The sequence below is a fragment of the Festucalex cinctus genome, chromosome 3, assembly GCF_051991245.1.
Source record: "Festucalex cinctus isolate MCC-2025b chromosome 3, RoL_Fcin_1.0, whole genome shotgun sequence".
NCBI classification, from domain to species: Eukaryota; Metazoa; Chordata; class Actinopteri; order Syngnathiformes; family Syngnathidae; genus Festucalex; species Festucalex cinctus.
In genome coordinates this window covers 10,182,533-10,209,624 of record NC_135413.1, presented here as the reverse complement: position 1 = coordinate 10,209,624, position 27,092 = coordinate 10,182,533, and the positions used below count along the sequence as shown (strand labels likewise).

The following is a 27,092-nucleotide window of genomic DNA, read 5'->3' as shown; positions in this document are numbered from 1 at the left end:
TGACTTTAAACAACGTATTTAACACTTTTATTAGTACAAAACAACAGGATATAGAAAGAAAATGTCATTCTCATGCCCTGGGGGGGGGTTCTATTGCTTCAGACTGCATTAGCTGCGAAAGTGGCATGTTTTTTGAAATGACAAATTAAAACTCCCTTTGTCCCATTCTGGCTTCGTAAACTAAATCAAATGCTGTAAAACAAACTAAAAATACACAAAACGACTCATCAAAGTGTGCCCCAACCTCGCCCCCCTTTCCTCCAGAAGCGGGCTAAAAATCTACAAACATAAATAAAGAAAAGCACAGTTTACTTGTCTTTTTTTTCTTTTCACAATTACACAGCTTGTAGAGAGTCCATCCAGTGTCCACTTTTCCTTCTCGTAGATTCTGTAGGAAGAACATAAACAAAAAAAAACAAAACAAAAAAGTACAAAAACGAGACACCGTGACACGACAGCGTGGTGTATGAAGAGAGGAGTGAAAACAAGGCAAGAAAACTCCCGTGTGTGGGTGAGTGTGTGTGTTGATGAGTTAGGGGGTTCTTGGCAGGCAAGCAAGAGTTGGGTCATTAGTCTGTAAGAGTCTCTCCTCACTGCGGGATAGGAACTGCGAGGTTGTGAGGGTAGCCAGGAAGTTCATCTCGGACCGCGGTTAGGTCACCATACACCAGCGCGCACACGCAATCTGGTGGCGTCTAGGTGGTTCTCTCCTCGCTGTCCATCTCCTGCTTGGTCCGGCGCAGGTTACTCTTCATTTTCACAAACTCCGGAGTGTTCTCCTGCTCCTCCTCGTTCTTCTGTTGCTCTAGCTCCAGCTGCAAAGATGTATATGTTTGATTAAATGCGGGTCCAATGCAACAATTTAACATAAGGCAAAAAACTCATTTACATCACTCACAAACTATTAAATACCATTTTGAGCAAGGAAGAGCAATTGAGAAAACAAATGGCTGTGAAATGTAAAGAAGTCAGTGTAAAAGATGTTAAATGCAATGCTGGAAACAATTTACTTATCAACGCGTAAGTTTATTCCAAAATTCCGTTATACTGTAGTTAACATGATCATTGTACATTATATTATGAGTTATTTTTTCTTTTAAACATCGAAATAACAAAAATAAATCAATAAAACAAAACTATCCAAGAGGGAAAAATACCATTCAAAATATCTGGTAGTACAACTAGTTTTCAAGGAATGTACACTGTTGTTGTGTACATTGTAATATAGTATAGATCATGGGTGTCCAAACTTTTTCATTTGAGGGCCACATACAGAAAATCAGAAGGACGCCAGGGCCACATAATGTTATGAAGAGAAATTGTGTTTCATCCTAAAAATTGTACAAATAATTTATTTGTGCTTTTGCAGTATATAAACCAATTTATTTGTAATATGGCAGTAGGGTTGTTATAGTTTTGGAATTTTTCATTTTAGTTAGTTTTTATTAATTTTCAGGGTGGTTCTATTAATTTTTATTAGTTTAGTTCTTTAAAAAAAGCTTAGTTTTAGTTTAGTTTGTTAGTTTAAGTGTTAGTATTAGTTTAAAAAAAAAATTATTACTTGTGCGCAATATTTAAAAAACACCATGGGAGCAACGTCATCTGAAGGTGCTTTACTATTAGCTGCTGCTAGATGACGTCACTTCTGTGTGACATACTTTCAAACTTCATTATTCCGGTTTATATCAAAATAAATCTACTAAAAATCCCATTTAAAATCATCCCCAAAGGCTCATGGATTAAATTAATTACCAAAGACTAAAATGAAGGATATGTTTGCTATACAGTCTTCCCTCACTATAACGCGGTTCACTTTTCGCGGTCTCGTTGTATCGCGGATTTTTTTTAAAGTGCAATTTTGCATATTTTTTTACAGTAATATACCCATTTTATAAAATTTATGAAGGTTCGAACATTGTCAATGTTTGAACAAGAGAGAAATGTGAGAACATGTAAATGCCTCAATGAGAAAAGTGTATAAATTGTGCGGTCGGGGATTTTAGAGCCTTAAAACATTTATAAGAGTTGTAAAACATAAAGCTAACTACTTTGCGGATTTCATTTATTGCGGGTATTTTTTGGAACCTAACCCCAGCGGAAAATGAGGGAACACTGTAATTATAGTTAGTTTTGTAAACATCAAATGTAGTTTTAGTTTTCGTTTTAAAAAAAAACAATTTTGTTTTTATTTTATTTTGGTAACAATATTGTTTTTGAATTTTAGTTTTACTTTTTTTCCATTAGTTTTAGTTTACTTAAATAACCTTTAATGGCACCTGTTTTTCCAATACTCTCCCTTCTTACTTTGACGTCAAACATTTTGTTTTGTTTATTTTATTTGAACTGTGTCAAATGCCATTTTTAGTATATGGTGCGGGCCACTGAAAAATGGACGGGCCGTAGTTTGGACACACCTGATATAGATAGAAGATTACATAGAGTATATAGCGGTGAGTACTGTTATATTGTCTGTCTACATGTTGCTCAACCATTTGGTTTCAGTTCTGTGGCTTAAAAAGAGGCAGAGCACCACAACATAAATGCTAATTAGCATTAGCACTAAGCTAGCAGTGACTTTTCTTTTGAGTTGTTCGGCTGTTTTACACACACAAGGTGTAGTTCATTGTTATATGTTTAATTCAATAGTAACTTGAAGTAGGAATAGGATTCAACAGCTTGAGGCCTCTTTGCGGAGGACTATTTCACTTTCGCTTATAGGGAAGTGAGTTGAGTAGACTGTTCAACATAAAAATCCTCCAACTGAAAAGCTTCATCTTGAAAAATATGGAATGAAAAGTCAGGTTACTCATCTCTCAAGGCACCACTGGGCAGTATTTCTGGACTGTTTTATAGTTCATTGCTGTCCTGGAAGTACTGCAGCCATTACCTGCTCCAATTTCTGCTGTCTTTTCATGAGTTCAATCTCCAAATCGCTCCTCTTCTTATGCGCCTCCTGCTCTTCCTTCTGAGCCTTGAGGACTTGCTCCCTCTTCCTCTTCTCCAGAACCTTCTGGAGTTCTGGTTTGTTCTGAGGAGCCAGGCCCCTATGCGAACAAACAAACAAACAAGCAAGCAAACAAACAAACGGTCTGTTACTGGCGTGTAATATCAATTATCAATCACACGAATGTGCATCAGATGAGCATGACCTCATTTCTGCCTCATTACTTGTATTCCCTTTTCTCAGTGTTTTGGATTAAAAACATGTCAATGGTGTTCTCTTAAGTTTTGTTTTGGAGCCAATTGCACCAAATTTTCCAGTCTGCGGACAAGTTGGCTGCCAGCACTGGAACTGACCTTAGGGGAAAGAGGGATGAAATCATAGCCTGCGTGCCATTACTTTTTTTCCAAACGCCGCAGAAACAAGTCCGAAGCAAGCGAGTTTGTGTATTCTTGTGGGTGGGGGGTGTGGAGATGTCACATCACTCACACGCGAGAATAGTAAAACAGGGTCAACTATAAGCACTTTTCAAGCTCTTGAGGTGAAATTGAAAACTTTGTTGGGACACTAGCCTCGGTCATTCATTATGTTCCAAGATATTCGTCCATCACCAATATAAGCATGAATGTTGTACAAGTCTGTTCCAGGGTCATATTGTCATCAGAAGACTCCATAGATGTGTATGGGCAGTATTTAAAAGTACACAGTTTTAAAACACTCGTTAACATGTGAATGTAAAATAATTGAATAAAATAATTTATTGTCATTCTTAACTTCATAATTAATATTTAATTTACATTAATAACAACTTATTTAATACTAAAAACACATATCGGACAGTAGTTAAATGTTGGGGTTGACTGAGTTTGCTCATGCGGTTAGCGCATGCCGAGGAGTATCACACAACTCATGGGCGTGTGCTGCCGATGTCAAAAGACTCATCGGGGACAGTTTAGTGTGTGCGTGCGTCTCTCGCTGTGATTCCAAATGTGATGATGTCATCTTCCAAAAACTCAGACAAGTTTGTGGGCTGAGGAAGATTGCAGGGAGGCTAAGATGGAAATTGATTAGCACTAAAAGCATGGGCAGCCAGGATCAGGATCAGAAGGGTCTTGATAAAACACAAACTCACACTTCTATATACTCATTCACACATACTACAGGCTCTCTCAAGTGTCTCTCACACAGTCAAACACTCTCGCAAACAACCACAAAAATGCACACTCACCTGGTATCACAGCATCATACACACACACACACACACACACACACACACCCCCCCCACACACACACAGTCATTCAGACTCAAAGTCGCGCTCGCTCACTCACTCACTCACAACACACACAAAAGATGAAGGAAAAGGAGTGAGGCTGTACCTTTGTGCATAAAAACTTCAACACAACCCCCCATTTGATGTGATAGCATACCGTCTTCATGAGTCTGGCTGCTTTAATTAAATGTATCACCGAGTCTTGAACATTACATAACCGTGCTCACAATGTTCCCACAAGCCGTGGGAGTTCTTTTTTCTCCCTCCAACGTGATTACTTAAGTGAAGAAGAAAGTGCGTGTGGTCTTGTGAGAACATTTATTGGCCTTGAGCAGACAATTAAGAGTTGTCTAAGATAGGGATGGTCATTTGACCACGTTCTTGATAGATTATGGCAAAAATCAATCAATTCATCAAAAGTTACTGTTGGTCTATCTTGGTATGCTCTGAACTCCTGTTTCCCACTCATTAAGCCGACAAATTACACTTGTCAATTTGTGTAACAGATCTGTGTATGTGGCACATGCAGCAGACACACTGCCAAATCCAAATCACTCTCCCAACGAGGCATGAGCCAATATTACATTTTGCGGTTATGATAACCGTGAGCAAAAATATCACAACATCAAGGTATTAAAATTACACCTCTAAGATGCCTTTTTAAAAATATATTTTGGATTTTTTTTTGTGTGTGTTTTCACATAAGCTATTGTATTTTTAAAGAATATTTAGTACATTAAGAAACTGTACAATTACTTTCTTAGTAAGTCACACTATTTGGGACACTATTTCTAGAATAGACCCCTGCACTACTCATGTTGTCCTTGAGGCCAACTAGAAACTGCTGGACCATGTTTAATTTTTTTTTTAGGACAATTTTCATTAAATCGACATAACGAAAGGCATCCATGTAAAGTGCCTTTGAGTTAGTACAGATGCTCTCTCGTCTTCCTACCCTCCCTCCGTCTCTTCTGCTCATCCCTCCTCTTTCTGCTCAGCCCAGAAGGAAGAGAAACAAAAGCTGATGACCTCTCATCAGTGACTTCAAAGAATCTCTGCAAGCAGCCAATCATAGTGCCCTGTGTTCAGAAGTGTCCTCAAAAATGAGAAGTTGAGCACATTACTGGTGACGGACACTTCGTGTGGTTACTGAAACCTTGACATTTTAAAACCGCTGTAAACCGTCAACCTGGTCATCGTCCCATGCATACTCCCAACACAACAACATCAAACACAAGTACGTGCCGCTTATCAGAAACTAACGCTGATAATGCTGTGCTAATCTCTGCTCCCAACACGGCAGCTCTGCTTATCTCTTGGCTTTGACATGACAGCGTTTCTGTGTAGTCCAGCCGTTGTCTGAAAATAGTGGATTTTCACCTAGCCTAGCTGCCAAGCCAAGGACGGAGAACCTCGGCAAGGGGATGGAATTATGTAAATTAGCCATCTTGTGACATCACGGTCTGGCATAATTGCTCACAGGTTATATTCTGTATAGTGCTCTTTACTCTCACATTCCCACGTAAGGACAATTTATTTATTGAACCTAACATGTTTTTGTAATGTGGGAGGAAGCAAGAGTAACCGGAGAAAACCTAGCAAGCATAAGGTGGACAATTGAACTTCAGATTTGAACCTTGAATCGTAGAACTGTGAGGAGATGTGCTCACCACTCTGCCAAAGTCGGCACAGTGATGACTGTATATAAAAACGACGTGAATAATAATAAAAACATTCGTGATTGAGAACAATTCACTGGAATTTCCCCATTGTGGATAAAATAAAAAAGTTAATCCAACTCCCAACTTTTGACTCCCGCCTTTGAATGTTTTCACTTTTAAAATCCACCGTTGCCATGTAAACAAAATGGGTTCCATCCTGTTTTTTGTGTAAATGTGGAGGAGATCAAGATCACAGAGAGTAATAACAGTGCCTGCTTAAAAAGATGCTGACGACATTCTCCTCCCTAGAGCGCGGACAAATGTTTCCATAATTACAAACCCTTCTGGCCAGGTCGCCTCGCACAGTGGACGCCCCTCCAACGTAGGTCCAAAAACACACTGGAATTTTCTTCAAATTGCTCAGCGTGTTTGTGTGTGTACGTAGCCGTGGTAGCACACAGGCGGAGAAAGGCCCTCAGCTGCGACTGTTTTGTAATCTTGATTACATAACGTGCCTTTTCATGCAACGCTGTATCCATCCATGCCTCCACCCCACCAGCAGCACTCTCATGGTCGTGACTAATCCGCTGTACAAATGAATAAATAAAAAAAGTAAAAGCTCAATTCCTCACACACATTTCACACATACATTCCAACATCCATCCATCCATCCATCAATTTTCTTAACCGCTTAATCCTCACAAGGGTCGTGGGGGTGCTGGAGCCTATCCCAGCTGGCTTCGTGCAGTAAGCAAGGTACACCCTGAACTGGTTGCCAGCCAATCGCAGACATTCCAACATACCTTTTCCAATGTTTGTAAACAAAAGGTGCCAGGGTACTTCCAGGTTGCAGAAAATGATCGACAACCAACAAAATTCTGCTGGCCCCCAATTTACAGTGAATACCTTGCACATTCATGGTTCGGTATTCATGTAATTTGCATGTTTAGGATTGGAAAACCATCCTCTGTTTTTTGCTGCAATTGTCATCCATTTGTTGTTTTTGTGCTCAGGCCAAAGGGAAAAATAATAATTTGGGGCTGACTGGTGACATCTTGGTGTCATTGTTAGGTTTAATTCATTGATAAGTGTCACGGTCCTTGAATGCACCTTGTGTGACATCAAAAGTGAAACTGAAACTATGTTTCCGCTTCCTTTGTGATACAGCTTCTAATAGCATGTAAAGTCTACACTGCTGTAGCAATTTTCCTGTATTTCCTAAAATTTGTGTATAAAAGACAAAAGCTGATTAAATCGCTTTTGTGTAAATTGCTACTGGAGCATGCTGGCTAATACACTTGATGAGCCTCATGTAAAAGTGATTTTTCAGTGTGGCCTTAATTTAAGGTATCAGTACTCATGACTTTGTGGCTATTTTATGATCTGGAGCTAGAAATTAGAAATTAAAAGAGGAGAAAATTGCCATTAATTTCATGCAATTTTCAGAAAAAAATGCTAAATTTCTTCATTTTGTCATTGTACTAGTGGTATAGGTAGTTGCTATCAGTGTCAGTAGTGCTCAAGAGTTGCGTACCCATACTGGTATCGGTGTAAGAAAAAAAGAAGTGGTATCGAACATCCCTGGATATGGCTAACGTTGGCATTTTCTCAATTCTAAACATTGCATGATCTCCATCTGTGGAGTCCCGTTAACTCTCTGACTTCTTTCTAACACACTCCTGTGATGTAACATCTGCTGCCATTTATAGCTCTGACACAAAGATGCCAGCCGCTCCGTCCCATGGGGGAAACGCGCAAGTGCAGATGGGATGATTTCGTCACGCTGACCACATGACCTGCTTGGTCCCGTGCCGCCGATCCATGCAAGCTTTTTGCATAACGCATCAGTGTGTCACTGATGCGTTATGCCTCAGCTTTTATGTAAGAGTTGCCATGATGGATTTGTGGTCGGCGCTTTACGTAATACTGCCGCTGGAGGTTGGATGCCACACTGAAGACACCTAACAGGATGACCCACCCCACCTGCATCAGGAGGATCATGAGACCAAGGACATCTCATGATGATTACATTACCTCAGCCTCCATCAGTGGAGGTCAGACGAAGGTGACGTGTACGCAGAGACGGTGTCAGGCTTTTTAAAACCTCTCGTCATACAGTTGGAATGCGATCGGGCGGGGCGATTGGGGCCTTAAATTAAAGCCATGTCAGCCAGCCCACACATCCAATCATAGGCGTATCAACCAAATTTAATGCTGTTAAGCGAGTCACGCCAGATGTAAAGAGACTATCCTCCCAGTGAGTGAGAATACTTCAACACTCGTTTACTGACCTCTTTTGGTTCATAAGCAGTTCCCTGTGCAGGTCCTGGTGGTTGCGGGAGTTTTTGACTGGGTTGATCAACTTCTTGGGCTTGATGAGCTGATCGCAGTCTCCCTCCAGATAGTCGGGCTCGGCCATGACACTCCTCCCTGGAGACAGCGACAGACCAGGGTGACGTGAATCTGAACGCAGACACAAGACCAAAGGCCAGCAGTATGAGATGGAACATTTAAATATGGGTGGGAGTGGAAAAGGACGCTTCACTGGGAACACTTGCACAATTTAATAATAGCACTACACTTTTGAATGGTACCATAATTAGGTTTATGTAATATTGTGTCCAGTGAAAGTTTGTTCCTTGGGCTGTTTTCATGAAGTCATGCTCTGGATTATTCTGAATGATGATCGTGATGGACTCCTTACATAATCGGCGTGGGGAGGATATGTCGATGAAGAATGAGCCACATGCAAATCGACAAACGAAATGAACACATGCACCCACATATTGTCTCCTTTTCTGCATATTTGCATTACTGGCCACAATGTTTACAAGTTATTTGGATAATAGTTGATATTTACGAAGCTGCAGTTCCCAGTGCACAACATATACTAGACAACGTAATGTATAGCCAATAACAACAAATGTAAGCAGTGCTTAGAACACCTGTTATATAAACAACCGAGACCACCCAGCATCACAAAGTGCTTTTATGCAGAATTTTTTCAATGAGAAATTAGTCAAGCATAACATCCAGTCATTAACACTTATTTCAATAGTCTGATAAAATCCTCTAACTTCATTTCATATTTCTAAAAAACATTGAATAATACTAATAAATCATGATCAACATAAATTGCATTTTAGCATGAAAACCATGTGTGTTAGTGCTTCTCCATACTTATATACTAAACATTACAGAAACAAAACAAACAAAAAAAAAAGAAGTGATTTTGCTCTTTATAGAGGGCATTAAACCTTAAATTTGTGTGGTGCTCGAATACATTTGTTGTGAAACTTGCACCTGTTTCAAGCTTGTCTATCCATCAGATGTCAAGTTTAGAAGACTAAAGAACAGCCCCTGCCAAGCCATATACACCTTTTCACAGCTGGACATTGCAATTAAAACATGAACAAAATCCCAAATCACTCAATACATGACAAAAACATTTCATATAAAACAGTTCAGTTCAGACCACGAAAACCTTTCAAAACAGTACAAAAAAAAAAAAAAAAGTCAACACTTACTTAACTCACCCTGCAGATGAGGAAAGACGGGGTATCTAAACATGGTCGCCATGACTTCTATTTGGTTTTGATTGTCAAGAAAACCAAAATTGAGAACGAGCGGTCCTGGTTTTTAAATATCTGAATCAGAGTTCCAGCTTTGTCCTCCCTGTACAGCTGTCTTCTTCAAAGCAGAGCCAGTCAGAATTCAATGTCTGTTTTATAGCTGCCTTTACACACATACACCCACAGTCACTCTGCCGACCGCCCTTGCTTCTACTCCCTCCCACTTCTGTTCAATATGCATCACTTTAGCATATTTTGTCTCTTTGTTAGACCATTATTGTCTTTTCCATCTAATTGTTTGAATGTCTCTTTTCTAAGCATTCAAACATTCAAAGTGGTGGTGGGATTTCTTCCTCAAAATCCAAACAAAAACGCCACTCTCCTGCGGGTCGGTGCAATTGAGGCAAAGCTCCACTAGAGGTCGACATCCTTGCAGAGGCAGCAGGCAACCATGGCAATGTTACATAACAAAGCTGCCTGAGATAAACATGGCGTGTGATTGGTTGTTTTCAAGGGGAGACGCTACACAAAAGGATGCTGATGCCTGATGTGCATTTAAAGTCAAACTGTTCATTTGTCACTTTTGAAAAATTATTTTTCATGAAACCCACACAGTTCCAGTACTCATACACACTGTAATAATCAGCAGTACTTTCGTGAGACCCCAAAAATGGCATGTTTGTTCATTCTCACTTGAGAGTGGTCAACAGTTTGTTAAAATAACAGCCACACGTGTAGACTGAGCAATTAATACAAGTTTGCTGGGGAAAATAAATAAATAAATAAATAAATAAACCAAATTTTAGCAGGCACGTTTGGCGTGACGCCAGCAATACATTGTAATGTACAAACATTTTCAAGTAACGTCAGTGCTATCAGTGCTACATGGGTGGTTTTAGAGTGTGGCCATGGGTGGCAGCTGCCACCTTTACCAAATGGCCCACGGAGGGATTCGTTACCTAATCTTACAAACAAGGTGTGAAGCCATATATCATGCCTACCAAATATACACGTCTGTGGCAGTAAATGGTTGGAATCAGATGACAACTATAAATGTCCACACAGTGACATATTTGTAGGGTTTTCGGATCAGTACTTTGTGGTATAATTGGTGGGAGGCTTACTTAAATAGTCCCTTAGGGCTTGCCGTTCTCTGGTTGTGGTTCCTGATCCCCTTCCTCAAAATTAATAGTGAAACGGCCAATATGCAGGGATGTGCATAAACGAGCCGAGGGCTGTAAAAGGGCTCGGCTCGGGGGTTGGGAGTAGGGGGTATAGGTCTGCGTGCAAGCCCACGCATGCTGTGCACATCAAAGGTGTTTTTTGTTCATGCCACTAGCAGGGGGCGGAGGCTCTCAAAGGTTGGCAGTGTTGTCGAAGTGTCCGTTAGCTTAACACATGTGATCCGACTTCCTGCGTGGCCCCAGGCTGAGGGGAAGTGACATAGCGAGTTCAAAGGGGTCTAGCAACCTCAAATTGGAGCCCTGCTTCACTTCTTCCCTTACCGCTGCTGCTTTTAAATATTCTATTTACTGTCACTTCTGGTTCCATTTAGAGTTATACACCATATATAACATACCATCTGTTTAAACACCGTAAAACAGTGGTTGTCAAACTTTTTACACCAGGAATCACCTCCAAAAATATTTTTGCTCTCCAAGTACCACCGTCATGACCAAAACTAAAATGCAGTAGTGTAGTTAGGATGTTCAGCAAAAAATGAGGCAGAAGCTAGGATTCTACTCTAGGAAGCTGGGAAGTTAAATACAAGTGATCTGTACTTAAAATATGTACCATATTGGATTAGAACATGTCAACTCTGATGGTAATGCTAAAAATGCATGGAAATGATGCTCATGGAGTGGAGTTGAGTTACGTTTTAAGAGTCTGCAAGAGTCTTGGATTATGACACTAGAAGCTTGGCACCTCCAGCCACTGGGACGATGGCCAATTCTTTTGAGTAAACCCTTTCAGCTGGAAAGGTTCCACTGATTTTCTTTTTAGCACAGAAGGGATTGCTTCAGTGGTCATCCTTAGGATTCATGCCGAAGCGTCTCCATCCCAACAGAGTTCTCGCAAACAACGCTTGCCTAGTTAGCTTCCTTCTTGACCAATGCACTCCAATTGTTACCTCCATCATGCATGAAGGCAGTGCTGTTTTTACAAGCTAATTTTCCAAGCTAGCAAACTATTTTTTCTAAGTACATCTTTTTCAAGGAACAGACTATCACTTTTCCTCATTTGATGTTTGATCTTTACCTCACAAATGTTTGGAGACATCCTTTCTTTGTGTTTCACCTCAACACTTGATCCAAAAGGTCAGTTAATTTCTCAGGTTTTACTTTAGTAAAATTCCATACACCGTTGCATTCTTGTTTTTGGTCTTGTTGATCTCCTGATCCGTACCAGTCCAATCGCTGTCGAGATCTCTGGCCTTGCATCCTCAAACAAACAAAATATCAGAACATTCTTTGGGTTTTACTGTAGCAACATTTAGTACACCCGTCTTTTTGTCTTTGGTCTTGCTGCTCTCTTATCTATCGCTCCAAATTTTTAGAGAGATCCTTTCATCTCACTCAACCTTTGGGTCTAAAACCTTCACGTCTCTAAGTCTTAATTTGCAAGGTTTCTGTACATTGCTTCATTGTCGTCTGCGGTCTTTCTCCCTTTGATTTGCTGTCCTGTACTATGCAAAAATGTTCGGAGCGATTCTTGGTCATCCACTTCGATGCTAGAATCAAAGACCTGTACAATTCTCAGGGCTTTGTTTTACAAGAATTTGTTGTCTTTAGTCTCTTTCTGAAGTGATCTGTACCCAAGTTTGGAGATGTTTTGAACTTCTGCCTCAACTACAAGTATATAGGGCCAATGATGTGATGTGTTTTTTTATTTTTCAGGTCTTAAATGTTGGATGATTTGACAGAACTTCTTACAACGCTTATCCCATTAACAGTCAACAGGGAAATTCTTCCAGCAGACTTACGAAGTGGCCTTAACACTGGACTGATCGTGTCCAGACTATGTATTTTCCACTTTCAACACCTCTATGTGCTTTTGTGTTCTCCCAGTATGCTGCTTTGGGACAAGACTCACTGCTGTTCCAGGAATCCCATTACAAGACTTTTGTTTATTGCTCTTGGGAACCAACACACCCTCCAATCCCCAGGCAACACACACAGTAGGACAGAAAATGCAATGAGCCTTCCAAAATAAGTGTGTGAGCTGGGTCTAGAAGAAAAAAGTAAGAATTTATAAGGATACTAAATGAAAAGCATTCAGGCTTTAAATGAGAGTGAAGTTGGAGGAAGAAGAAGTAAAACTGGGTCAGACAGTCACCGGGAAGTGGGAAAGGGAGTTGGCCCGAGACACATTTCCACTGTTTACTTCACTCCTTCTTTGCACTTGCACTGACATACTATAAATGATCAAACTTATGACCAAACAGAACATGTCAAACCAAGAGAAAAAGCACCCTATTCCCAACTTGCATGAGTGACAGTTTTAGGAAAATAAGGAGGAAGCAAATGAATGAATGAATGAATGACTGAATAGGCAAGTCTATTTGGCAGATGCAGAGATCGTGCCAACTGATCACAATAGACCTTTCTCTAATCACCAACTTCCCTGTTTCACCAACCCCAGAATTAGAAAAAAGAAAAAAGAAAAACAGTAATTCAATCATAATTTTGAAGATTCCGCTAAAGCAGGGGTCACCAACATGATGCCCGCAGGCAACACCAAGGACCACATGAGAAGCCTGTAGGCTACTCATCAGTGTGGCAAAATTGTGACTTCCTCGGAATTAGACTTTACACAGATCTGACTGGCTGAATCTGATCTGACGATATTTTGAATGTTATGCACAGTTGGTGTTAGTCCGTAATGTCTTTAGTTCACCAACTCTGCGAAATAAAACATTACAGCAGTAGAATTGCCCATATACACAAATACATACACATCTCATCAAATGGTTAACTCTGGGCCACCGTTTGCTTTTTGTTTTTTTGGACCAACCTTCACATGAGATGCAACTGATATTGGCCCTACAGAAGAGAGGCAATATTTGAAAGGATTTTTCAAATATATATACTTATAGCCTGTAAATAAAATATTTACTGTAATTCCTGGACTATAAGGCGCATCTGATTATAAGCCTCACCCAGTATATTTCTAAAGGAAAAAGCATTTTGTCCATACATAAGCCGCACCTGACTATAAGCCGCATGTGCCCATATTGATACATGAGATATTTACAAAGAAAGACGGGACACAGAGTTTTCAAAGGTTTAATAATATACATTTAGCTTTTCTTTCGAAACAGTGCCTGTGATGCGGCAGTAACACAGCAATACGGTGGTACCAGCACTAACAGGGCTGCTTAAAAATAACATAGAGTACCAGTAAAAGTCACTGAGACTGAGGCTTCTTGTATTTTCCATGATGAGGGTCTGTTCATGCTCATTTTAGTCATGCATAAAGCGCCAAGTTACATTAAACTTGCGTCTTCCTCAACACATATATTTCCACCTGTCTCACTCTTACCTTTTCTGCTCGAGCACCCCTGGCCGCCGTCAGAAAAAAATACATATATTAGCCGCATCATTGTATAAGCCGCAGGGTTGAAAGCGTGGGGAAAAAAGTCGCGGCGTATAGTCCGGCAATTACGGTACTGTAAATGTGACAGGTGGAGATTATTATGTTTATGAATGATAAGTAATGAATTACAGCATATTGCTCAGTGTAGTAAGACTTTTCTCAGTTACTGACAGACAAAATAATGACTGGCAAAAAAATAAAATAAAAATAAAAGGGGAAGTAAACCCCCATTTTTTTTAATCATATGTTCTATGCAGCCTCACTGGTCTAAATATGGTATTCTGGTTAATATTGTGTTAGTGGAATACGAGTTAAGCCTGGTTCACACGGCAATATTTTAAAATTGTCGGACGATTTCCAATCTTTGACAGACACCACACGTGAAGAGAAAAAAATCACGGGAGTTCCAGTTTTAAACGTCCCGTGCGTGGTGTGCGGCCACACTGCACAATCAACACACTCCACACGAGCCGAGTTCATTCAAGAATGTGACGGGAAGTCTCGCAAAACCTCTCGAGATTAAACGTGGCTTCCGAGTCGTCAACATGAGTCGATCCTGGTTTTCAGCCGAAAAAGCGGCATAAAAAGAAAAGGTGTTGTTTAAAGGAGTGTAAATGGGCACTGGCGAGACATCGCTTGCCCTCGGCTCGGTGCTGGCGGCGCGGGTTGGCGTCCCACCCGAAGACCACGTTTATTTGTGGAGAATGTGTGTGTGTGTATAAAAAATAAATAAAATAAAATAAAATAATAATTATTATAATAATTAAAAAAACTAAAAAGAGTGTAATAGCGCGAGCACGGACTTTCTGTTGCGTCATGACTGTTTTGATTTTGGATTCCCCACCGGCTTCCTTGCTGGCTCGCTTTCTGATTGGCTGCACGTCACTGTCAATCTGCTGTGCGGAGCGAAATCGGGCCAAAAAATCCAACATGTTGGATATGCCCGATTTCAAGTCGGGGGTCCTTCCGAGCGCCGATATCGGGAGGCGCTCTGTGTGGTGACAAGACACACGGCAGGATTATCTGTGAAGATTATCGCTCGCGTCTCGGGGCGTCCTTACGATAGTCGGGAGGGGAAATTCAGGGCTAAAAATCGGGCCAATTCTCCTGCCGTGTGAAACAGGCTTTAAGCAGCAATCCATTTCAGGGGACAACCATTTTGCCACTTGCTGTTGACCGACAATGACATAACAGTTGCTCAGGTCTCAGGTAGCAACCAATCACAACTCAGCTTCAGAAAACAGGTGAGCTGTGATTGGTCATTGCCTGAGCAACATTGATGTCATCTTCAGTCGACAGCAAGTGGAAAAATGGTCCCCCTGTGATGGATAAAAATGGCTGGATTTTGCTTCATAATTCTTGTTCCACAAATGTATTAATCAAAATGTCATATTTAGATTAGTGAGGTCACATACAACATTATTTTCAAGAAATGTTTAACTCATTCACTGCCAGCCATTTCAGAAAATGTCAAAATTTTTAATACCAATGTGATATTACGTTCAATAATTATATATAAACCAAATCTACCAAATAACAGAATAGACTGCCTACATTTTGTCCCGTCCCGTTCTTTTATAATTGACAGTAGAAAAATGTAGGTTTGCCAAAATACAGCCAATTCTCCCATGGACTCTGAAACTGTGTTTATTTGGTATAAAATGGGGCAATGATGTCATCTACCGGTGGTTGTCATCAGTAAAGTTGTTTCCAAGTTTGATATTTACTGTGGAGCATAGTCAGATTAGTCCCCATTTATCTTCGCTGTAAAAAATACAATTGACAAGTATACTTGTCAAAGGCAGTGAATGTTAAAGGTTGACTTCCACTTTAAAGAAAAATAGCCAGACGGATATGCACTTCACTCAAGTGAGTTTTTCGCAATATCCATCTGGTACCTCTCCACAGTAATTTGGTTGGGGAAGGAGAGACATTCAGTACAATAATTCGAGCTCATTGGACAATGCAGCATTTTACACGTTTGTTTTAACCAATCACGGCCATGGGTGAAAATTTCATCTTCGTTCTTGCCGAAGGGGGGAAAAGCACGAACATCTTACCAGCTAGAAATGCACGAAGCGCCTCTCGCAACACTCAACATTCAACAAGGAAACGGTGAGTAATTCTGCAAGAATATAATTAATTGCCACGTCCATTTGTCCATGTTGGGTTTGTTTGAAAATCACAATAATCGACATATATATTATTAATATAGATTCATATTGGCATTAATTGGTATCAAATCGAATCGTGACCTATGAGTCGTGATACGGATCGAATTGCCAGATACTAATTCGCAGTTTCGCACCCCTACATATATCCATTTCCATTTCTTTTCTTTCAGACAATCTGTTTGCAAATGTGAACACATTTGTGGTTATCCAGCATTTATTGCCTCAGAGGTTCTACTGCATAAGATGGAGCTGATTTGATAAATAGAAAAACAATCAGAGCCACTGAACTAATTTTCCTGCTCAGGCTAGGAACAGACAGGGATAACATGGAGGTTGAACAGCTGGCGGTCATCTTCTCCATCTGACCTCTCTTCCCTGTCCAAGATGGTGATATGAACGATGGAAGGCTTTTTCAGAGCTGCTGCACGGCGGGGGGTAATCTCTGTCAGCCGGGTGTTGCTGACCACGCCCATTTTGTCATTGACACACCAGGATGTGTTTTCCACAGGAAGACATATAGAGGTCATGTTTACAAAACAGATCAGTCGGCATCTTGCCGTTTGTGTTAGTTCTTGAGGCTTAAAGAGAAGCTTTATGAACTTCTTCAATCATACTAGCCTTGGGTTTCACGGTAATAATAATAATAATGAGGCATTATAACTAGTTAATGAGAACAGATGCTCATGAACATACAGAATGTGTCACATTTAAATCATCTTGCGCACCCTCTCAAAATCCAGACAGTCTGTTCCACTCACAGATGGGAGGTCTGTCCCTTGGGGGAAATGGCGTCATCCATACCCTAAAGCAACCCCCACACCCCTTTTCTCTCTTTCTCGTCTCATGGGCACATGCATGAGCGCACATACACATGCACGTGTTACAAGCTGGACAGATCCGGGTACGCGCCCAGGAGCTTGTCTGTTAATGAAGCGACCATTCAACCATAAACGGAAGAGGCCCTAATTAAAGCACAACAGATAGATAGATGGGCTTTTAACTGACAGCTGTAGGGAGCGGGGGTGCTTGAGTGAGTGTGAGGGAGAAAGTGTGACAGAAAGAAGTGCTTGGGGAGTGGGAGCTAGTGGTAACAATGAGCTCACTTCCTGTACAGGGCACAAGTACGTACACGCGCCACACCATGACTACGCAGATAAATTGCAATGGAGCCACATGGTGACGTACTTGGGCAAATGTACAAACAATGGTACTTGACTCATCCTCAGGAAATAAAGTGATGCTAATGTGTGCAATGATATTTGGGAAAAAAACAAAACAAACTTATGGTGACATAGGGATGGACACTTAGCAGTAGCAGCACTGCACAAATCAAAGTTTTCCATTTAAGGCAACATTACAGGAAAAATACCCCAGCTGACTTTCAGCGAAATGTGGATTACAGTACACCCCGGATTGGTTGCCACAGGCGCATACAGATAGACAACCATTCTTTCAGACAGTCACTGAAGGGGAGTTGAAGTAGATCTGGCTGCAGGTATGAAATATTTTTTTTTTTTTTAAGAATCTGTAATTGTAATGATTTTTACAGACAAAAAAATTATTTGTCATTATTGGACAATATATGCATAAGAGGTGCTAGTAATATTGTTGTCCACTTGGGGTTACCATCTTTACATATGATACATGTTCATCTGTGACTTTTGAATGTGCACAGCTTTAAAAGCCTGGCCTGGTGAGTGACATGTTTGTTGTTAGCAAATGAGAGCATAGTTGTTAGCCAGTTCACACATTGATTGCCTGATTCATCAGTTGTGGCCATCGGCGCTAGCAAATGAATGTGCTTTTTACGTGCTAATTTGTTGCCATTTATTCAAGATGGTGATTGAAAGTGCTATGCACCGACATGTGCGTCTATCCTTGACAACCCGTAGGGTCAATACATAACGTTCTAACTAGTTGTGGTAGTAGGATATATTAAAATCAGCTACTGATAGTGATGTTACCTTGTGTCGGCAATAGTGTTTTGCAGTACATGACGTACTTTATCGTTTTTTCTTTAAGTGTAAAAAAATTCAAAATGGTAGTTATTATCTATATCTTACACACTCTTATAGTCATATTAACATTTTTTTTTTCAATTTATTCAAGTAATTCGAATAATCACTGCAGCCATGAAGTGAAAAAGTCAGGCATGGAGTAACAGTTATCCTGATCAAGTAAGTCACTGGATGTTGTGGTTTACGTCATAAAGATAACTGTTAATCCGTGGAGGTTGAAACAAGTAACAATCTTATTTTCATATGATCAAGTAAGGATTATAAAGATGTCTGTTTTCAAATGTAGGCAATCAACATACACAGTCATCAGATGCTTAAATACGATATTTAACTCATTTGCTCCCAAAAACGTATAAACACGTTATATTTTAAATGTTTTAAGTCAGGGGTGTCAAACTCATATTAGCTCAGGGTCCACATGGAGGAAAATATATTCGTAATTGGGCCGGATCGGTAAAATTGTAAAATAATTTGTAAAACATTGCCGTCAATTACATGCAGATTTTCGCTATTTGTGGGCCAGCCGTAAATTGTGGGGCGCATCTGTACAAATATTGTCCTAAATTTTTTTTGCATAAACCTGTATATTGTTCTCTGATTGTGTGCCGGGTGCCGTTAATGAAGTTATAAGGACGTTAATCCTTGTCATATGTGTAGTTGAATGTGTCTTATTCAGCATGTTTGTGTTTGATTCATGTTTTTATTTTTTAAACAAACTAACTTTAAATTGTGTTTAAAATAACGACATTCAGAGCAATTCCATGTACAAGATGCATTGCTCAACTGAGCCTTACTTGTGTAATTATGAATTTATAAGCTTTGATTGTAGCCGGCTGATTAATTGGGCCGACAGTCTTTTTTTTTTTTTTTTTTTTTTTTTAACTTTACAAAACCATCTCGCGGGCCGGATTAAACCCCATTGCGGGCCTGATCCGGCCCCCGGGCCTTATGTTTGACACCCCTGTTTTAAGTGTTCCAAAGACAGTTTTTTATGCTAGAGCATACAGAAGGCTTTGATGCAGCCTCTGAACTGCAGAGAATGGATGAAGCAATGGTAGTAATTACAAAAAAGGGTCGAAGCCAACAATGACCATTGATGCAGCATACTAACGGTACCGCAAACGCCCACGGAAAGATTTTTCAAATAACTTACGTTATACTCCAAGATCCCGTGCCGTCACCCTAGTTCCATTCAAATCCATAATCGCCCGAAGTGAGTTTGTTTCTACCGCCCGCCTCCGTGCAAACATGCACGTCATGGCGCATGGTCGGAATTTTTTTCAGACCGATACTCAACTCGTCACAGATACTGATACCAAATATCGATACTACTAGTAAATACAATTCCCTACCCAAAAATGGCAAATTAATTTAAAAAAAGACCTATATACCCCAATATTATTTTTCCTTAACACTGCACAAAATTAATGGCAATTTTATGTTTATATAATTTCTAATTTCTAGTTCCTGATCGTAAAAAGGCCGCAGGAGGGCACCCGATAATGGTATCGATCACCTCCGCGAGTACCGCGATCTTAAAATAAAAATGGTATTGGCACTGACACTGATATCTTGCATCGGTCGTCGCCCATCACAGTCAGGATGGTACCCCCCGCCAGGAAAAAACCTGTAAAATGCCGTAAAGCAATCGTTACGTTTGTATTTCGTTTTGTGTGGCAGTGTCCCCACCATCCTCGTCAAAGTTGTTTGGTGAAAATAAAAATGACAACTATGACAACTACTAAAAATGACTAACCCTAACCCCCTGAGGCAATGACAAAGGTTTTCATTAATCTAGCTGTAAATCAATGTTTCATCAGCAGAATTATGAAAAAAATTTAAGGTTCAAAACTTTAGTGTTGATTCAAGTAGAGTACAGATACCTGTAAGACCTACAAGAACAAAGCTATTGTTCCTCATCAGATGTGCGGTATTTCACCTTTTCTAATCGGTAAGACGTTAAAAGTCGGCATGTGATTCCCAGCCTTGACCTACTGCTCTGCGTGGATGACAAATAACAAGAGACGAGAGCGGGTTGTTTCGATTCTGTTGTACTTCCTGTGCATTGAGATCTCGATGGGACGGCCCCCTCTTCTCCCACAGTGTCATGATGTCACCAGGGAGATGTTGGGTTATGGGAATTTACAACCAAGGTTTTAAGGTCATAAAACATAAGATGTGCAACCATGTGAGCACACAAGGCCAGTATAGCGGCAGAGATTGCGAGGCATGTAAGCTTTGTGTGTAATATCAGAGGAGCTGCTTTTCTACCATATGGGCCTGGCTGGCCACTACTGGATTTTTAACTGTTCACCAAATTCAGGCATGACGATTTGATTTTTTTGGCGGTATCATTGTGAGAATGAATCATAGTAGTGGTTTGCTGAGTTGCCCGCAGAAAATAGCAACATGCAGCAGAGTAATCTGACAAAAATACGTTTCTTCCAGTTTACTGTATGACACGTGTCACTTTTGACAACCATCATCACATGTGCTGAGGGAAACCATAGTCAGACCAAAATCACCAGTACTCACAAACGTCACTATTAGTTAACTTTGAACGAGATTTTTAAGTGAACAAATCAAGTTTTTTTTTTTTTTTTTTTAAATGACGACTCCGCCATATAATTGGAGAACAAATGAGCAGCACTGAATAAGAGTATAGAGTTGGCTGGCTGTTAACTGACAAATACCTTATGACTTCTTTGCAACCCGCTAACGCGTTATCTTACACTTTATTTAGTAAAGCAATTTAAAATTGAACCGGTAGCTGTGTCTACCCTTGACCACTGGCGGTGGCATTACACCATGATTTTCTAACAAACAAATGGTAGGCTATACTGAACTAGCCAACATCGCTAGTGCGACATTACCTTATGTTGGCAATTGTAGATGTTCTGTTTGGTACACAGAGCACATCATCTTCTTGTAAAGTGTAAAATGATCCCAAAATTTAGACATTCTGTCTTTTACAAACTAATGCCTGCGAAGCTTCGAGGCACAGATTTCCCTTGAACCTTTTTTTGTAATCAATTTATGTGTCCATTTCAGCCATACATCGACTATGCTTGTGATCCGGGTCCACAAAAAAACAAAGCTAAAGTTTTATAACAAAAGCACTTAAAAATAAATAAATAAACACTTAATTTCCCCCCAACTGCTGTCGTCGCAATTTTTATAAAGTACTGCCACAAAGTCAGGAATTTTAGGCTGCAACAATCACACACAAGTCTACGAAAGCCTGGAGGAACTGACAACCGGCTATTATTGAATTTTGTCATGTTTGGCCATGATCCACTCCCGACATAGTTGTTTTGTTTTCCCCACATAGCCCTAACATCACACACACGTTCAGCCCTGCGGGCGCTCGAAGCAGATTACAGAATGAATGGGGGTGATTCAAAAGGCAGAGATGCCACATTGAGTCACGCTGTAGGAATGTGATGAACCTGCAAAGTGATTGTCACACAACTATATGGATATCCAATCACATCTTTGGCTGCATTTGAGTGACAGGAACACGTGCATGCAAGGGACAGGCACTTTCTTTCAAAAGGTTCAAATCCAAACGCTTACTCAAAGCAAATTTTCAACATGTGCCCTGAGTGGAGGTTTGCGGGGGCAATGAGAGGTCACACCTGTCAATGCAAATGGCTCTATACCATACCTCTCGGCTGCCTCACAGCTGAGAGTGACACATGTTCCGATATGTATAAATGAAGGCCTGGTAGGAACAGGTGGCAATACGTGTGCACACACAGTCACACCCTCTACATCATTTGAGTCTCCTGAGATACAGTATGATACAAAACTGCAAGCAGAAAAGATCGTGAGATGCCCTCTGACTTCTCTGATGGACATCTTCACCTACTGCTACCTCAGTAGGGCAAGTAACACAATCAAGGACTACATTCATCTTGTTTTCACTTGTTGGCCCCTGGCAGGCACTACAGCCAGAAGTGCCAAGGCCCGGCATGAAAACCCTGAAAAACAGTTTCTTTCCCGGAGCCATAACTACTCGAAAGTCTCACATGAACTTCAAGCACGCCACTGTGCAATCATAATACAGTACGTGCTGCAACTTGTACTGATGCAATGTGGCGTTTTTTTGTTTATTTTTGTTTTTCCATACAAGGTTGTGGTGTTTCACCTGCATTTTTTTGTAAAATCATTCAAATTCAGCTGACTGTTTAATATTACTCTTTGTTATGTCACAAATTTAGAAGACATTCATTTTCATTTTACAGGGACAAAAGGCCATATCGCCCAGCCCTACTTTAGCCTTATACAGTGGTTAACTGTGCAGCCCTTAAAGGGGATTATATAAAATTCCATGTCTTCCTGTGGGGGCAAATCTGAACAGATTGTGTTGGCCATTAGGGGTTCCACTGTACCCCAAAAACATGAAGCAAGTTGCATCCTATGCACTGTCAAGCTGGGTTGATGAGAAAAAAAAAAAAAAAAAAAAAAAATCAACCAAAAAAAAGTCTTTGTTAAATCTGTTCCACTTCCACATTGAAAGCTTTTGTGCGCTACTACGGTGTCCCCCTCCTCATAGCGGGCGGGGGGTGTCATGCCTCCCTCCTCGCTTTGTACTGGCTGAGCCCGGCGGGGATCTCCGATCTCATTGGCTGCACCGGCGCACACTGGGGAGGATTTGGGAGGTTCTCCTTTGTTTACATGCTGGCTGGGAAAACCCAATAACAACTGTTACCTTGGGCAACCAGACGATCCACAGTTATCCACACGAGAGCGTGCGCACACACTAATACGCTAAAGGGGCGTCCAAATAAACTGTCTTTGTTTTCTCTGATTCATAAGTATCATGACACTAAATATTGCATCCCTATGCATACAGTTTTAGTTTGTAAAGCAGACAACTGTATGACTATTTCATCACACAGTTAAACACCCCACTGTAGTTGACTTCAAGCTGCAAAAGAAGGAAATGACTGTTCCTACTTGTGTTTAAAATAAGATGATACATTTTGATACTGGCTAACAAAGAGCTAATCCAATCCTTGGCAGCATAGACACTCTGTCTCCCTAGACTTGAACCTCCCTGGCTGGAAAACATCTTGGACGCTGTCATCCGTCCTCAAGGGCTGCTACAAAGTGGCCTTACACACTAATGGATCCAAATTGTGATTGAAGCCTCGCAATCGCCGAGCCAAATCAATGGGCTTCTTTGTGAAAGCCACTTCTCAATAGGTGTGTGTTTTAGTCTCAATATTGAATGCTTATCTTATCTCATTTATGAGTGAATCAACATACGGTGCTAAGCAAACATACCGACTCGGCATGACTGACTTTTACATGCTGCACACGCACTGAAAAAGTCAATACTTGAATTGTGATATTATAATCAAAAGCCCCAGGGCAAACGTAAACCGAGCCTTTGTCCTGTTGTGTCATGCTTGTTTACTTCGCGTCCTAATAGTTCATTCATAAGGCTAAACAGATTATCGAGACAGCAGCAGCGAGCCAAAACACAAAAACAACAGACGATTTCAATAAACGGCTGTAGCACGATGCTAATGCAATACTGTCTACTCTATGGCACTGAATGTATGAAAAAAAGCACATCTGCTCGTAAGTACTTGTGCCATAATAAAACATTCATTTTCTGCAAAGTAGGCCACGTCAGTCTTTGATTCGAGGATCATGAATATGTTTGATTTAGAAATTTCCTGAATAGAAAGACAGTTTTCACACAATGTTCACACAATGCTAACAAAGCTATTTTGAAATTTTTGTTTCCACCAAGACACAGGACAGTCTGGTTCATGCAAAAAAAAGAAAAGAAAAAAGGAAGAGATTAAGCAATTGTTTTTCAAACATGTTCAGAGGAGAAAATCTGACATCAACTGCGCTTCTGCTGCTTTAGTGAACTCTATTTTGCCTCAAGTGTTTCAGGATACGATAAATCAACATCTGTTATGCATCACGAACAGAATTCAGAAAAAACTATTAATATAATTAGGCTGGATTTACACTGCAGGTTTTAAGTGGCAATTCTGATTTTCTTTTTACCCTCAATTAGAATGTTTGTCATCCATCCATCCATTTGTTTTTTCCTATTGAGGGTTATGGGTGTCCTAACTGACTTTGGATAAAAGGCGGAGCACACCCTGGACTAGTTTCCAGTCAATCGCGGGACACGTGGACAAATAAGAATTCAAACGTAGGGCTGGGCAATTAATTGAAATTTAATGATGACTTTGTTTTAAACGACTGTGGTGAAGGCATAGTTACTGCGACATCATTGCTTGTGTCATTAGCCAGTCTATGGTGTTTTGCAATGCAAATTAGCATTAAAGAGTTGATTTTTGTTAAGACAAAGTTACAGCGTTAGGTTAATTAATATTTCTCTTTGTTTTATGTTTAATTCGACAATTAAATGAAAGACCCCAAGGTATGTAGTACAGAACTTCAGCTTAGTGCAAAAATAAAAGCCTTTAGCCATTTTCGTGAAGAATTTGTCCTCATCTGCCAAACAATCTAGAGATAGTATCTCAAATTTTTGCTCGGGTGTCGAAACAAAAATTGGTCAAGCAATGACTCACCTAAAAAACAAAACAAAAAACAAAAACGTAAAAGTCAGGTCATTCATAATGGTATAACTATATTTTTATCATATTTAACACTCCATGCTTTAACTATAGTTTATATTATTGTGAGTGTCTCAGTAATGTGCTTGTGTTGTTTGAGAAGAGAACATACAGTGCCATGAAAAATCTTTGCCTCGTCTAAAACTCTTAGTTTTTGCCCAATTTCCGCAATTTTAATGTAAAAACAAAAAACAAAAAAACTATTGTGTCACTTGAACCACGCTGTGCAAATCCAGCCCAACACTTGGGATCTGTTTTAAACTGTGACAAAACTGCACACTAACCCTTTGAGGTGAACTCTTGAAGGGTTGTACTTGAAAGCGGCTCACATCACTTAAAAAAACTACTGTACAAGGCATTCTTTGAAATACACCAGGCCTGAACACAAAACTGAACTAAACTCAACAATCTCAAGTAGTTTAAGTTTTACGGATCAGCGCATTCTGCTGACTCACGCATTTTTAACCCACAGACAGGACTGTTTTCAGATAATACCATCAACACACACGCGCGGTCACCCCTCATGGACACACACCCAAATCCTTACCTAAATACCTTGCTTTTTCTAGGTCAAAAACACACACTGCCAACACGGTAATGATACATCCCGAGAGATGACCCAGAACCACTAATGGACATGTAGGGCCGTCGAGAATGGAAACTTGGGGTATTTCATTCACATTGAAATTCCTTCGAGCGCAATAACCATAGGAGCATTCCAGTTATAACGTTCACAACAAAAAAACGCTGTGACAGCATCCACCCTTACGGGAAACAAGAGACGGAAAGAAAAGAGAGGGGAGGGAGGTTCAAAGATCAGAAAACAGATGTAAATCCTTTAGTAAACGCCACTGCAAATGACTAACACATGTTGAGGGCGCCTTCAACTCGCTGCCCGTCATGACAACTCCTCCAAAGCACAGGACAGGACAGGACACCGGCTGTCACTCACGGAGATCACACCTGCCCCCCCAGAAAGTTGGTGAAAGTTGCACTTTCACCGCCTCCTGCAACACATGCCAGCTTTCAAAAACCATCCAGCTTGACCCCCAAAGTTTGTCTAACTACTTTTGGTTATAGTTTGACTAAAAAGTGAGTATATGTGTATGCTTTAACAGACCTGTTGCAACATACAATTGCACAACTGTGGGATTGTGACAGCACAAATATGAAATGCACTGAGAGCAGTTCATTGATTCCTACCTACCTTGAAAGACAATCTTACAGTCTTACTGGCTATTCATTCATTCTTATTTACCCTTAGGTATCTTCTTAAATCATAAAGACATCTGCAGCACCTGTCATTGTTTAATATACGAAAGGTTAAAGGCTATAAAGGGCACGCTAACATAAAAAGATTACGTTGTTCACGTCAACTACTACCATACAGTGATTGTCCTAAACACGTGATAAGATTTGTGAGTGACGAAACTATACGTTCGTACGTACGTAATTTGTGTGGAAACTACACGTTTCATCTTCCCTTGTCCCGTCGCTGACTGTCGTGGCACAACACAAGCAGAACAAAAGAGTTTGTATTTTGAAATTCGACCTCATTTCCCCCTTCTTCATTCTCTTGTGTGTTCATGCTACGCTAAAATAACCCCCCAACCCCTCCCCGTGTCCCCCATAAAAAAGCAGCTTTACAAAACCCACCCTAGACGCTCAATCACAATCAGGTTGCTTTTGTTACAGGACGCTCATGAACGCAACCTCAAGCAAGCACGAGACCCAGACATGCACGCACACACACACTCACCACAAAGTCAAATGTCGACACCACTTCTTCCAGCTGTGTGCAAAAAAAAAAAAAAGAAAAAAGAAAAGAAAGAAAAGAAAAACAAAAAAGTAGTGAAACAATCAAAAGAAGCGCATCTCACGGTCACGGGTTGGCTTTGAGGTGTGTCTTCGTCTTTTGGAAACTGCTCCATACGCACACTCAGCCGGGAACCACACGATATGTAAATTTTAGACCAGTGGGAGGGGCAGAGTGACGTCACTTAAAAACGACACCCCTTCCTCTCCTCCACCTCCAATCCGACTCCTCACTCCTCACAAACACAGTAGTGACATATGTAACCAAGTACTGTACATTGCAGCTATCGTCTTCATTTGATGTCTATTTTTCTTATAGGTTTTTTTTATTTTTTATTTTTTTTATTTTACTTTTAAACAACTAGTTGTGCTTTCTACTCCTTACTTTATTCAAATAAGCCTGTTACAACATGATAAATTGTCAAAAGAGAGA

At 40.4% G+C, this 27,092-nt stretch overlaps 1 protein-coding gene across 10 annotated transcripts; it reads right to left on the bottom strand.

The window, feature by feature from the left end:
* fam107b (family with sequence similarity 107 member B) lies at window positions 1-26,769 on the bottom strand. 10 transcript variants are annotated; one of them, XM_077515745.1, is made up of 4 exons: window positions 26,604-26,769; window positions 8,165-8,336; window positions 2,888-3,044; window positions 1-815 (listed from the first exon to the last, which is right to left on the bottom strand). In XM_077515745.1, exons 2-4 carry the CDS (start codon window positions 8,290-8,292, stop codon window positions 696-698), a joined length of 405 nt encoding a protein of 134 aa, XP_077371871.1. In that variant the 5' UTR covers window positions 8,293-8,336; window positions 26,604-26,769; the 3' UTR covers window positions 1-695. The 10 variants fall into 10 exon arrangements, with proteins under 10 accessions (XP_077371871.1, XP_077371872.1, XP_077371874.1 ...); XM_077515746.1 differs by having other exon boundaries at window positions 8,165-8,303; window positions 26,604-26,767; XM_077515748.1 differs by having other exon boundaries at window positions 26,725-26,744.
* Window positions 26,770-27,092: the final 323 nt, after the last annotated feature.

Coding starts and splice junctions, on each gene's coding strand:
- fam107b (XM_077515741.1), bottom strand. CDS start 9,452: ATGGCGACCATGTTTAGATACCCCGTCTTTCCTCATCTGCAGGGTGAG. Junction 8,337..9,400: donor TCATCTGCAGGGTGAGTTAA/GTAAGTGTTGAC, acceptor GTCTGCGTTCAG/ATTCACGTCACCCTGGTCTG. Junction 816..2,887: donor GACAGCAGAAATTGGAGCAG/GTAATGGCTGCA, acceptor ACATCTTTGCAG/CTGGAGCTAGAGCAACAGAA.